The 14,504-nt window shown below is 43.3% G+C and overlaps 1 protein-coding gene across 4 annotated transcripts in view; it reads right to left on the bottom strand.

Moving 5' to 3' along the window:
• DCTN1 (dynactin subunit 1) overlaps positions 1–14,504 on the bottom strand; it is a 100,408-nt gene that overhangs the window by 55,553 nt on the left and 30,351 nt on the right. For all 4 annotated transcript variants that reach the window (XM_068106396.2, XM_068106397.2, XM_068106399.2 and 1 more), the window contains 6 exons: positions 12,348–12,578; positions 10,523–10,720; positions 10,219–10,423; positions 8,781–8,859; positions 6,507–6,666; positions 6,275–6,379 (listed from right to left, as the gene is read on the bottom strand). In XM_068106396.2, the coding sequence (XP_067962497.2) occupies positions 6,275–6,379; positions 6,507–6,666; positions 8,781–8,859; positions 10,219–10,423; positions 10,523–10,720; positions 12,348–12,578 (978 nt within the window). The remainder of the gene's footprint in view (positions 1–6,274; positions 6,380–6,506; positions 6,667–8,780; positions 8,860–10,218; positions 10,424–10,522; positions 10,721–12,347; positions 12,579–14,504) is intronic.

Here is a 14,504-nt window from a genome sequence, read left to right as displayed (position 1 = left end):
CAAGACTAAAGTTTGCCAATGAACACCTCGGCAAAGACCAGCACTTCTGGAACAATGTGCTCTAGTCAGATGAGTCAAAGGTAGAGCTATTTGGCCACAGTACCAGAAGACATGTTTGGCGAAAACCAAAGACAGCATTTGACCACAAGAACCTGATACCAACTGTAAAGCATGGTGGTGGAAATATTATGGGTTGGGGCAGCTTTGCTGCATCAGGGCCTGGGCAGCTCACCATCACAGAATCCACTATGAATTCTTCATTGTACCAGAGGGTGCTTGAGGATAATGTGAGGCCATCTGTCGGAAGTTGAAGCTCAACCAAAGGTGGACCTTGCAATATGACAATGACCCTAAACATACCAGTAAATCCACCAAGGAATGGCTGAAAAGAAATAAATGGCGGGTTCTGGAATGGCCAAGTCAAAGCCTGGATCTAAATCCCATCGAGATGTTGTGGGGGGGATTTGAAACAAGCTGTGCATGCAATTGTGCTTCCTGTTTTGCAGCTGGCGAGTGAAGCGTACTTCGAGCTCTCCACGGCATCGAAGTTTAAGTGTTTTCCCATTCTTGTCTTTGTCAAATTTCCACTGGTTATTTTGCTGTGTACGTGTTATTGTGCGTTTCTGGTTGGTGTTGGTTTGTAATTCGTACAAACTTGTGTGTAGTTAATCGTTTTCTGAGTCGTACCTCGTGCGCGGCCTGGTAACTTGGGGCTTCCCTCCCCCCGTCGGTGTTTTGTCGGTTTGGGTTGTTTCCTTCGCTGTATTGCTTGTTTCTTTTATTTTATTTTCTCCCCCTCACCTCACCTCACCTCCCTAGACAAAGAATTCTATATTGATTCTTTCTCTCCTCCCGGACACGTGCTTGTTCGCTCTCCTCCTCGTCTCGGCTTGTGCCCCGCCCCCTGTATCTCGTTTCTCTGCGTCTGCTCCTTCCTTCTCAAATCCACGTTCTCGCTTGGAAACTTTTCGCAGATTGTTTTTCATGGTTTTCATGGTTCTGTTTGGATATTGTTGGAATATGTTTAAACCGCAGCCGTGATGCTGATGCCGCCCCCCCCCCCCCCCCCCCATAATTTCCATGTTTTAAAGGTTTCCCAGTGTGTACCCTGGTCAGAATAGGTACACCGTATCCCTGCGTGTCGTAAGAGACGACTAAGAGGGTTGGCGTCAGGAAGGGCATCCGGCCATAAAAAAAAAAAACCTTGCCTCAAAAAGAGAACCATGACAATTACAACTACATATTGGCAGGGTGCAGCCCGAAGTGGAGATCCGTTTCTGAGGTTTGGAACATGGAATGTAGGGACAATGACAGGGAGATCAGGAGAAGTGGTGGAAGTATTGGTCAGAAGAAGAGTGGACATATGTTGTGTGCAAGAGACGAGATGGAAGGGAAGTGGTGTGAGAATGGTGAAGGGTAGGCAGGGACAGAAATACAAGTTTGTGTGGCAAGGGTGCCCGGAGGGCATGAATGGTGTTGGTGTCCTGTTTTCTGAGGAGTTTGTAGACAGTGTGGTGAGTGTGACTAGAGTGAGTGATAGGTTGATGATGGTGAAAATGATGATTGGAAAGCTCTTGGTGAACGTCATCTCCACATCATGGGGGTTACGGATATGGTGTGAGAAATGGAGAAGGTGAAAGGATTTTGGAGTTTGCTGATGGAGCTGATTTGTTGATTTGTTTGATGGAGCTGATCTCCGGATATGCTCCGCAGGTTGGTCGAAGCAATGAAGAGAAGGACAAGTTCTGGTGTGCGATAGAGAAGCTGATGGAAAACGTGAAAGATGAGGAAGTTGTTGTGGTGGGAGGAGACCTGAATGGACATGTGAGAAGGAGTATGGATGGTTTTGAGGGAGTTCATGGGGGTTACGGATATGGTGTGAGAAATGGAGAAGGTGAAAGGATTTTGGAGTTTGCTGATGGAGCTGATTTGTTGAGTTGTAATACCCAGTTCCAGAAAGAGGATAATAAGCTTGTTACATACACGTCAGGTGGGTCGACAACAACCGTTGACTACCTGATGGTGCGTAGGCGAGATAGGGGGCACCTCCAGGACACAAAGGTGATCCCGGGGGAGGAGGCTGTTTCACAGCACCACTTGGTTGTCTGCGACATAAGGGTGAAAGGTGCGAGGAGAGCTCGGCGGGTGAAGTACCAACCAAGAATGAAGGTGTGGAGGTTGAAAGAGGTGACAGTAAGGGAGGCATTAAAAGAGAGGCTGAGTAGGGTAGAGGATGATGTGGTTGAGCTTGAAAGTGGTTGGATGTCAATGAAAGCTAGTCTGTTGGGAGCCGTTGGTGAGGTATGTGGATGGACAAAAGGACCACCGAGGCACTCGGAAACATGGTGGTGGGATGATGAAGATGGAAAGAGGATTGACGAGAAGAGGAAGAAGTTCAAGGAGTGGCAGAAGGCGAAGGGTACGGGAGCAGAAACAGCAGAGCATGAAAGTTATAAGGCAGCCAGGAAGGCTGCAAAGAAAGAGGTAGCAAAGGCGCAGGAGGCATGTAGGAAAATGTTCGGAGAATGCTTGGATTCGGAAGAGGGTCAGAAAGCAGTATTCAGGATTGCAAAGCACAAAGCGAAAGAGAGGGGTGATGTGATGGGGGTGAGTTGCTTGAAGGATGAAGTGGGACAAATCATTGTCGACCCAGATGGAATTAAAGGAAGATGGAAAAGATATATGGAAATGCTGTTGAATACAGAGAATGAATGGGATGGCAACATAGAGAGTAACCCAGTTTTAGGACCGGCAGAGAAGATAACTGAGAAGGAAGTTGAGGAAGCGATAAAAGCAATGAAGAGTGGAAAAGCGGGAGGGCCGAGGGGAGTTGTGGGAGATATGTTGAAGGCAGCAGGAAGATGGGGTGTGAAGAGAACGACAGAGATCTGTAATCTGGTGGTGAAAGAAGGCCGCATTCCAGTGGTTTGGGAACTGAGTACCCTCGTCCCTCTATACAAGGGGAAAGGTGACCCTCTGGAGTGTGGCTCGTACCGAGCGATAAAGTTATTGGAGCATGGAATGAAGGTATTGGAAAGGGTGTTGGAGAGGAGGATAAGGAAGAAAGTGAAGATCGACGAAATGCAGTTTGGATTTATGCCAGGAAGAGGAAAGACAGATGCGCTTTTCATTGTGAGGCAGTTGCAGGAGAAGTACATGGAGAAGTGGAAGAAGTTGTTTTTTGGGTTTGTTGATCTGGAGAAAGCATTCGATAGGGTTCCACGCAAAGTATTGACATGGGCATTGAGGAAGTTAGGAGTGGAGGAATGGTTGATCAGAGTAGTGATGGAAATGTACAAAAGAGCGCGCACAGCTGTAATGACGAAGGACGGGAACAGTGGTGAGTTTGCGGTGAAGGTGGGAGTGCATCAGGGGTCGGTACTAAGTCCACTACTATTTGTAGCTGTGATGGAGGTGCTGGCTCAGAACGTAAAGGAGGGTTTACCGTGGGAGTTGTTGTATGCAGATGATCTGGTGTTGATTGCAGAAAGTATGGATGGACTGAAGGAAAAGATGAACAAGTGGAAGGAATGTATGGAGACAAAAGGTCTGAAGGTGAATATCGGAAAGACGAAGGTGATGGCAAGTGGTAAAGCATGTGGTGAGGTGGAAGAACTGGGAAGTGGCCGTGTGCTGTGTGCAGGAAGGGTGTCGGAGTGAACTCCATTCAATGTTCAATGTGCGCTGAGTGGGTTCATCAAAAATGTAGTGGTCTGAGAGGGTCATTTACCAGTGTGGCAGCAACATTCAAATGTAAGGTGTGCACAGAGGGAGCTGCAGATGGAGGAAATGTTGAGTTGGATCTTGGAGACGGCGTGAAGCTGGAAGGTGTGAAAACATTTTGCTACCTCGGAGACATGCTGAATGGAGAAGGTGGATCAGACTCGGCAACGGTTGCTCGAGTGAGATGTGCATGGAAGAAGTTTCGGGAACTGAGTGGCGTGCTGATGAGGAGGAGAGTGTCGCTGAAGCTGAAGGGAAAGGTGTATGCTGCATGTGTGAGAAGTGTTATGATTTATGGGAGCGAGACATGGGTAATGAACGTAGAGCAGCAACGAAGGCTGGAAAGGATGGAAGACAAATGATGAATTGCGAAAGATGATGGGAGTATTGCCTGTGATTGATGCTGTGAAGAGGAACAGGCTGAGATGGTTTGGTCATGTGTTGAGGAAGGATGAAAGTGACTGGTTGAGAAGAGTGATGGAAATTGATGTGGAAGGAAGTAGAGGACGGGGAAGACCGAGAAAGACTTGGCTAAAGATGGTGGAAGAAGAAATGCGGGCAATGGGGTTAACAAGGAGAGATGCAGAAAATAGGGCAAAATGGAGAAGATTGTCATGGGGACCGCAAGGCTAGCCCCCGCTCTAGCAGGGGAAATGGCCTTAAAATGCATGTTGTTGTTGTGTTGTGTTGTTGTGCATGCAATTGTGCATGCTGTGCAACATTTTTTTGTTGAATAAATTATTGCAAAGTCAATTTTTCATTGTTTTTTGTTCAATTATATCACCTTTATCTGTAGATACTGTTTAAATGAAGATCAAATATTGATATGTCCACATATGTTAAAAAGATTTTAAAAACATTTCATGGGGTGTACTTACTTTTTCCACATGCGAAATTTGCATTTTGTTTATTTAAATCATACAATGGACTACAAAATGTAAATGTTTCATGATATTTGTTTTATTATATCACCTTTATCTATCAATATTGTTGAAATGAAGATCAAATAGCTGTATGTTGAAATATGTTGAAAAAGTCAAAACTTTACATGGGGTGTACTTACTTTTTCACGTGACTGTATGTGCTATATAAAGCCTGACATATTCGATAACTAAGAGCCTAAACAAGTAAAATTACAATTTCCCTGCAAAGTTACTTCCCTTTGGATATGCGGGTACCTTTGCCAGACCTGGGATAGCATTTTACCTTAAAAACGACTTCTGGGATTCTCTGAACAGTGATTTCATATCTAGATACTGTTACGGATTCGTCACTTCCGCTGTTGTGGTTTTCCTCCACTTGAAAGATTTCTGATTCTATGTACTATTATTGTCTTCCAAAGGTTTATTGTTTATGAACAGTTATTAAAAGTTAAAAAGGTTAACTTAAAATGATACAGGAAACCGAACCGGAAGACGAGGAGGTGAAGAGGAAGAGGCGGGGCGAGCAAAGTTGGAGAAGACGCGTGACGTCAAGGCTCCATAGCGAGGCTGGTCTACCAAAAGTCGCAAGGGAATTTTGAGTTCCTTGAAGGGACATCTGGCGATAGGAATTATCGCTGGAGTGGAAAATCTGCGTAGTCAGATTTTGGCACTGAGATTTCGACGAATCCTCGCCTAGTCGCATCGGCTCAAGTAAGAGCCGTCAGCCATTTTGAACCCCGCGCTTCAGACACCTACAAAGGTTTTGCCTCGCGTCATCTTCACCCCAACATCCTACCATTTGTCGGGGATGTGTGTGTGCGACCGCTTCATCTCCAATTACGTTGCAGTTCGCTGAGTGAGCGGTGAAAGTGCCCCTCTGAAGGGCCGTTATACTGTTTCGGCTGGGTGATCCCCTTTGTCAACTGAACGCGATTCGAATATCGACTGGAGAGCGAGATTCGGGCTTCGACGGGATATCGTTCCAGCAACCGCTGAGGCGAATCACATTCGCCTTGGAAAAGGTTATAGAGACATTGAGGAATGTCCTTTTCACTCGCTGGGTGCAGTGAGTTATTTGACTTTATTGATGGTATATAGAGTGCACTCTTAATTGCCATTTGTTGTACCGTTATTCCTGTGTGATTTTCAATATATTATTTGTTCATTTATAATCATTGGTGTGGTTTCACTATTGATTTCTAACACAGAATAACATATTTTTCTGCCGGGGCTCCTCAAATGGATTTGAACGAAATAACATTTGTTCGATTACGAGTTGGTGGCTCTGGTCATACCAAAGACTTTTACGCAGCCGGGCCATACCAAATACGCTAAAAAAGACATGCTGCAGCTTCTTTCCTCGATGTTCAGCATTTAAAAAGGAGAGCGCATGGACTAAAAACGAAGTTGGCAACCATTGCACAGGCTTGATAAGCCTAATGGCCTCGTTCTATGTGGAAGTTCTTCATAAGGCAACTCATATCATATTATTATGTACAAGTATTTTTTTACTTGAAAGGTACAAAATCTACAATTAAATATTCGTGGTTACATTTGTAACAGCAAAAATCGACCGTGAGAATAATTGCAGTACAAAAGCAAAGAGAGGAAAAGTGAAGGAGACCCACCAGATCGGTCATATTCTCCATAAACTCCCTGACACGTTCTTCCAAATTGAGATTTCTCTCTGTCAATGTCTCGACCATCTCCTCCGCCCCCAGCGCCATGTCCACCTGAAGAGCACGCAGCACAGTCAAGTCAGACGTCACAGCACAGTCAAGTCAGACGTCACAGCACGACCGCAAGCATAATGATGCAATGAAAGCAGATCCATTCCTTTGCTTTTTTTTCTCAAGCCACCTGTTCTTTTAGCTCATCCACAATGTTTTCGGCTTGCAGCAATTCCGCTTGGAGTTTCTCCTTCTGGACTCGGGCCATCTCCAGTTCGGCATTCCTCTTTTCCATCTGTTTCTGGGTTTTCATCAGTTCTTGCTTCTCCGTGGCTGATAAATCTCGCATCCTGCCAGCAAGGGCGGCAGTTAGAGCACACAGCACAAGATCCCAGCAAAAGCAATCCCTTGCTGGTTAGGTCTTTGGCAGTCATGTTATATTTTGGGTTTTTCTGTACCGCAACTAACCCTAACCACAATCTGGGTCATAATGGTAAATTCTCAGTTTCACACCTTGGTGGCTGAGATGAGGTATTATGGTTTATAGGAGGGAGGTATTAAATGTTTAGTCTTGGTGTTCCGCTATTTGAAGAACAAGGCCCAAACAAAATTTTGATTGGGCTTCGCCGAGATTCGAACCCGGGATCGATCTTTCACACCCAAAATTGAGAATCCTACCCCTTGACCATGAGGCAATATCGTTCAGCAGACCACATTATTGTAATTTTTTGTTTAAACCTAGATGTTCACTTTTTTATCACCCACATGTTTAATCTGTGGCAGATCTATTCGAGTAACCTTGACCATTCGATTACGACGTCAAGGCAAGAAAAAAAGTTCATTTTCACTTGTGTGGATGCCATTTCATTGGAAAACTAGAACGGCACTCTGTAGAGCACATACCTCCGCCAGGCTGAACAGTTTATGTTTTGTATCCACTGATAGGCTGGATCTGGATTCGCACCTGAACCGAAATTTAATCGGCTTGTTCTGGTCACCTAACCAACTCGTCCACCAAGTTTAATCATAACTCGTCCATAACCTTTTAAAATACGTTTTATTTCGCTTTTCGCACGATCTCTCAATAGTGAAGAATCACTTGAAAAATTCGATAATTCCCATATCTGAATCCACATTCAGATCTTCACCAAAATTTAACCAATTCTTTCTTCTTGTCACACACCAAACCTGTCCACCAAGTTTCGGCCAAATCCGTACACAAGCTTTTGAGATATCGTGCTATATATCGGTTTTAGCCCCATCACTCAATGGTGAAGAATCACTTTAAAATTCTACTAGCCAGATCCAGATCTTCACCAAAAATCGAATGATTTTGTCCTTGTCATACACACTACCTCTCTGCAAAATCTTTTCCGAATCCGTCCACAACTTTTTCAGATATCTTGTTCACAGACAAACAGACAAACAAACAGACAGACAGGGGTGAAAACATAACCTCCATCCACCTACGGTGGCAGAGGTAATAATACATTTGTTTTCATTATGACGCAGAATTGCATGTGCAACAAGTTGGCTAATGTTACGAGTTGGCTATAACAGAAACCATCAGCGATCTCCGATCGCAGCACCCGAGTTTTTTTTTCTTTTTTTTCTTCCATATACAAGATCGAGGTTCGTGTCAGAGCTAACATTAATCACAAAAAGACAAACTGACACATAAAACATAAGATAAAGGGAGCGGGAGACAATATGGGGAGGGAGAGGGAAGCACAAGAGTACAACATTTGAGAGCAGGGACATCGGGAGATCTGTGGGAGGGAGAGGGCTTGTGGGGAGGAGGCATTGGAAGGGGGAGGGGGGTGGGAGCGGTATAAAACACATGGACACTGCCAGGACTTCCAGGAAAGAAGTTGGAATTTCAAAAAAAGGGGATCTGGGGTGAATTAACGGGGGTAGAAAATATCAAAGTTTTGGATGGGGGAAGACAAGAGATTGTGGTGAACAGCTGTTTGAAAGACCTGGAGGGAGGAGCGGGATTGAAGAGAGTGAGGGAGTTTGTTCCAGAGGTGGGAGAAAAGAGGAATGCAAGACTGAAGGTGAATAGAGGGTCTTGAATTTCGCAGTTTAACCATAAGAGGGTTGCGGGCAGATCTTGTGCGACCTGTAGGAATATTTGGGGGACAGAGCACAGACAGAGCTGGGGGAGCTAGGCCGGAAAGAAGTCGGTAGAAGACAGAAGACCACCAACCTGCCTGCGGTGAGCGAGTGAAAGGCCCTCGGAGTTAGCTTAATCGCGGGAGATTCCAAGTTCTAAGAAAAGTAGTTCTAAGAAAGCTTTCACCAAATAGATTGGTGCTGATCAGACACAAAATTCCTACATCATTACCAATTCAAAGGGTTGTCTTCTCATTTGAAGCTTCATAATGCGTCTATGCAATTGCAAATCCAAAAACGATCACAAAAAAAATGATGGGTGATTGTTGTAAAAAATAAAGATTCACACCTGACCAAAGCCTCCTTAAGACGGGAATTTTGTTCCTCCAATTGCTTCATCTGGTAACTAGACGCGGCTCCCTCCGATCCTAAGGAAAGAAGCAATAGAGTATGTTTAACCTTCGAAAGTTAAATCCATCCCTAAAATACTGACAATTCCCTGGGGTGAAGATAAGCCTCGAACCCAGGTCTGTGAGCTAAATCCATGATGACCAAACAATCTTACCAATTGATCTCCAATTTGCAACGCCATCGCGGACGTGATGCAATTTGTCTCCTAAAATGAGCTACCAGGCAGAGGACATAGCAAAAATAGGGATTTCAACAATCTTTTAAGAGAAAACAAAAGGAATCAATTCTTCTGAACACAGACGAGGCTGGATGAGACATCCAGCAGATCAGGGTAACCCAGTGAGCGGCCACAATATAATTTTTTTGCTCGAATTATGCCCAGCAGCAATGATCGTGCTCCCAAGTGGTGGCAAATGAAGCAGGCTTCCATGGTGTCGAACAACGCAGATCCACCAAGCTCGCACATGTACCATGGGTCGCCGAAAGGACACGTTCACCCAGTGGTATGCTGCCCTCTCATCCTCCCAGACTCTCACTCCTCTCTCGATGCTAATTTTGTTTTCTCCCTCTCTCGTCACCTTTGCCTCGAAGACCAGTTTTCAATCACACTACTTGAAGTGACCCAAATGTGAATAAGTAAAATGAGAAGGCAAGTGAATAAATATATGTTAAAAGGTAAAGAAAGATTATTTTGTCCACTTGTGGGTCCCGTTGGTGTACTCACGGAAGACAAAACACTGAACTCAATCCTGGTACATACCCATCACACAGATCTACTCATTATATAACTACAAACTACTCTACATTATCTTGATCTTCCCACTGGTAGGCATCAACAGGCACAATGCATATCTCCTATCTTGAGTTAGATGTGCTTCTTCCACACAGATTCTCAGCACTATAAACATAAAATGTACGTACTACATGCCATATCTAACCGACGTGAAATATAGTCCCAATCCGATAAATGCCTCCCTCCCCATATACAAATGTAACAATATTCAACATAAAAACACAACAAATACGAGTGTTGTTGGCTTTTAATGAGAAATTTATCCGAGTGAGAAAATGAGTCACACGAGGCAATTACCATTGCATAAAATAGCATCAGACTACACCAACACTGTGCATGAAAAATACTTAGGCCTACAATACTAAGCAGCATTTAGGAACCAAACTTTGTGGCCTTCATGACAGTTAATGTTTCCTGGATTTTGAGCAAAGGCACAGATTTGTTGGGCCTTGCTACCAAACAAATAAACCAAATTACCCATTGTGTAGCAAAGTAAAAAGTGCTCGCGTAAACGCAACACTGACCTCCATCAATGGAATAAATGGAATAAATCCATCAACCTACACCAACGCAATTGGCGTACCTTTTTCCTCTATTTCGTGCTTGATAATCTCCAAGTCCATGGTGAGCTCCTCCACCTTCTCTTTGAGCGAGTCCACCTCCTGTTGCAGAGACTCTCCTTTCTCTTCAGCCATTTCCTTGTCCAACGTAGCCATCTCGATTGCATCGGAGACATCTGCCATCTCTTCCATGTACCTCTCCCTGGATTCGGCAGCCTCTTTGGCTTCCTGAAACGGGATCCTTCGGTGTGAGGCTCTGAAAGATTGACCACATTGTAAAAAGATCAATTTTTTTTATTGAACTACAATTATTTATGGAAGTCTAACCCGTTTGGCCTCCTTGAGTTGTTTCTGAAGATCAGACTGCTGTTCCTGCATTTTGGTCTTCCACTCCTGCAGCTGCTCCATTTGGATTTTGTATTTCTCCAGCTCCTTCAGCTTTGCCTTGTCTTCGGTGCGTTTCATCTTCAGGGTCTCGAGCTTTTCTTCCAGGTCTTTCACTTGCAGTCTAAGGTTTTCCTCCTCCTGCCGGGTACAGTCAAATAAAACAAACAATTTTTAAACCGTGTTTTAATAAATGGGGCAAATCATTTGAACCCGGCCATAGAAGGCGATTCGTCCACATGCAACATTCCGATGTAGCAGGGGTTTCACCCACGAGCAAGCTCAACAACCCGACTATCGCCCTGTGATCAACACCGAGAAATACAGGGAATATTTTCTATTCGAATACACAACGATTTGTCACGAATGTCAAATGCATGTTTCTCATGATATCAAAAAGGTACAGTGCCTTCAGAAAGTATTCACACCCCTTGCCTGTTTCACCTTTTGTTATTTCAGCCTTAAAATAGATGAAATTTAAATGTTTTGTCAACGATCTACACATAATACCCCATAATGACAAAGTGAAAACATGTTTTTAGAGTATCTACAAATTTATTGAAAATGAAATATAGAAATATCTAATTTACATACATATTCAGCCCGGTGAAACAATACTTCATAGAAGCGCCTTTGGCAGCGATAACAGCTTCGAGTTTTCTTGGGTATGTCTGCATCAGCTTTGCATATTTGGATTTAGGGAGTTTCTCCCATTCTTCATTGAAGATTTGCTCAAGCTCTGTCAAGTAGGATGGGGAGCATCAGTGAACAGCAATCTTCAAGTCTTTCAACAGATTCTCGATGGGAGTCAAGTGTGGGCTTTGGCTGGGCCACTAAAGCACTTTCACATACTTGTTCTGAAGCCATTCCAGTGTTGCCTTGGCTGTTTCTTGGGATCATTGTCCTGTTGGAACATAAATCTTCAATGCAGTGTTTGTTTGTTTTTCACTCTGAAGCAGATTCTCCTCAAGGATTTTCCTGTATTTGGCTCCATTCATTGTTCCCTCTATCTTTACGAGTCTCCCAATCCCTGCCGCTCAAAAGCATCCCCATAACATGATACTACCACCACCATGCTTCACGGTAGGGAAGGTGTTAGATGGGTGATGAGATGTGCTCGGTTTCAGTCAGACATAGCGATTTGCATTCAGGCGAAATAGTTTAATTTTCATGTCATCAAACTGCAGAATATTTTGCCTCATGCACTCAGTCATTCACATGCCTTTTTGCAAGCTCCAGGTGTGCTGTCATGTGCCTTTTTCTCAGGAGTGTCTTCCAGCTGGCCACTCTCCCATAAAGCCTAGATTTGTGGAGTGCTGCAGAGGCTGATTTCTTCCAGGTCTTAAATTAAAGGGACATCAATTAATGAAGTTCTCTCATCTCAGCCAAGGAACTCTGTAGTTCTGTCGGATTGGTCATTGGGTTCTTAGTCACCTCCCTGACCAAGGGTTTCTTGCCAGATTGCTTAGTTTGGTTGGAATGAGCTGCACATGAACTTTCTTGTTGTTCATTAGGGTGAGGCAAAAACAAACAAATGAGGTTAATTCTGCATTTTGATGGACAGTAATTCAATTATGGAGTAATTACAAAAATTAAATTAATAGTTATACAAAACACAACCTATATGGACGATCGATAAGCCAAGTTTTAATAAAGGGTACAGATTAATAGTACAATAAGCATCACAACATCTCAAACTAACAGCTTTACTATTATTATTCATACAAGTTGTCATGATTACACAGCGAACGATGCAAACACAATGTACCTTGGTCGGGGTGGTTGCGGAGAGCGCAAAGGAGACTGGGTGCGGTATTGTCGTAGAAACGCCGGATGTGGGTGTGACCGAGGGGGTTTGAGCTGGAGTACCGGGTTCGCTGCTGCTCATCTCTGCACCCGAGGCTGAAGCAGACGCCGAAGCCGACGCCGAGTTTGCACCCGACGCAACCCCAGCAGAGCCTGGGATTTGCGATGCTGAAGTAGTGCTCATGCGGCTCGGCTGAAAATTTGCGGGGCATAGCATTTAATAGCATTTGCATTTAAGGTCACTTTAATACTACAGCAAAGTGTTGTTTTAAATTATTTTATTTACAAGTAAAGTCGTAACATTTAATATTTTGCCAATGACTGATACGTTTCCATGTGCAAGCCACAGTGCAACAAGCAGCATACAAGAATGAGAGCGAAGTTAATGACGTGCCATCACAAACACCCCCTAAAACAAAGTTGAAAGATGGCAAAAAGGTCCAACATGAGTGAGCCAATATCAAATTTTGAGTTAATATTCTGTTTTGACACCTGTCCCCACTACCAGGGTATGTGAACCCAGCGGTCAAATCCAATAAACTGTGACATATTGCATGCGCCCCCCAATGTTGAATGCATATACAAAGTTTAATTTTAAAATGCTTTCAAATGTGCCTATAATTGCATTTATCATTATTTGATATTTTGACCAAGCACCATGGGGCTGGGCCAAAAACTGTTACTGCTCTTGCACCTTCGTGCCATGTGGTGAGCATAACTACCAAGTTTGGTGAATTTCTGCCCAACCATAGAGGAGGAGATAGTGGGACAGACAGACAGATGGACAGGCAGAGCCAATTACAATACCCACCACCCCCGTATTTTTTATAAAGCATGGGGATAATTATTAAATCCTATGCATAATGCTCCCATGAGTGGATGTTCAGTGCAAAATGAAAGTGCTCGTGGACAAAAGTACATAAAATAAATATTCCAACTACCTTTTGTGATTGGGGTAATAAAAGTACACTATAAGGCTGAAGGCCAGCTGCACCTAGGTCCGATAAGTTTTACAAGTTGCATGCTTTAAGTGAAGCACAAATCATGGCCTACTCCACAAACAGATGAGAAGCAGTAACTGTCGAGCATCCAGTTATGGCTTGCAGGTGGAAACGTAGCATGCTCATGGCCAAACCACACAAAATGCACCAAAACAGAATAAACCAAGCTAAAGTTTGTTTTGTATCCCACTGAAAGGCCGGATCTGGATTCGGACCTGAACCAAAATCTAATCAGCTTGTTCTTGTCACCTAACCAACTCGTCTACAAAGTTTATTCATAACTCATCCATAACGAAACTTGGTTGATAGGTTGGGTGATTAAATATCATGTTATATATCACTTTTCGCCTGATCTCTCAATGGTGAAGAATAACATAAAAATTAAATAACTCTCATGTCCGAATCCATACTCAGAAATAGATTCGTCCTTGTCACAAACCCAACCTGTCCACCAAGTTTCATCCAAATCCGTCAATAACGTTTTGAGATATCATGCTATGTATTGGTTTTAGCCCAACCACTCAATGGTGAAGAAACACTGCAATTAAATAATTTTCGTATCCAAATTCATATTCATATCTTCACCAAAATCGAATCAATTAGTCCTTGTCACACACACAACCTCTCCACCAAGTTTCGTCCAAATATGTCCATAACTTTTTGCGATATTAGTCAGGTTCACTATGTCAATAAATTATATTTCGTTCAAAATCATGGTAGATTAGCAAACCTATACATTTTTGGAAAGGTTATAGCATAAGGAAACTAAAAATCAATGTTTACATTTGGAGAGATACCTGTATGGCGGCCATTTTGGATTTTCAAAATGGCCACTGTAAAATACATATTTTGTTCTATTTCTGCCTCTAATTACCCTAAAAAGTAAAAACTTTTAAAAATATACCAAACCTATATTTTCAGGGACAAGGAATCCAATGAAAGTATCAAATTAGTGCTATGGGGAATGGTAAGACACGAATCAAAGGTTTTGAATTGCAAAATACTGTCTTTATATTCGCGATAAGTTGCATAATCAAATACATGTTATCATTTTGTACAGGCAGTTAATAACATCAAAATGTGTCACAATAATTCATATCACCAAACATACACAGGCA

The sequence above is a fragment of the Myxine glutinosa genome, chromosome 2 (assembly GCF_964187855.1).
Source record: "Myxine glutinosa chromosome 2, kmMyxGlut1.1, whole genome shotgun sequence".
In the NCBI taxonomy this organism is placed as follows: domain Eukaryota; kingdom Metazoa; phylum Chordata; class Myxini; order Myxiniformes; family Myxinidae; genus Myxine; species Myxine glutinosa.
This window is presented reverse-complemented; position numbering and strand designations above follow the sequence as displayed.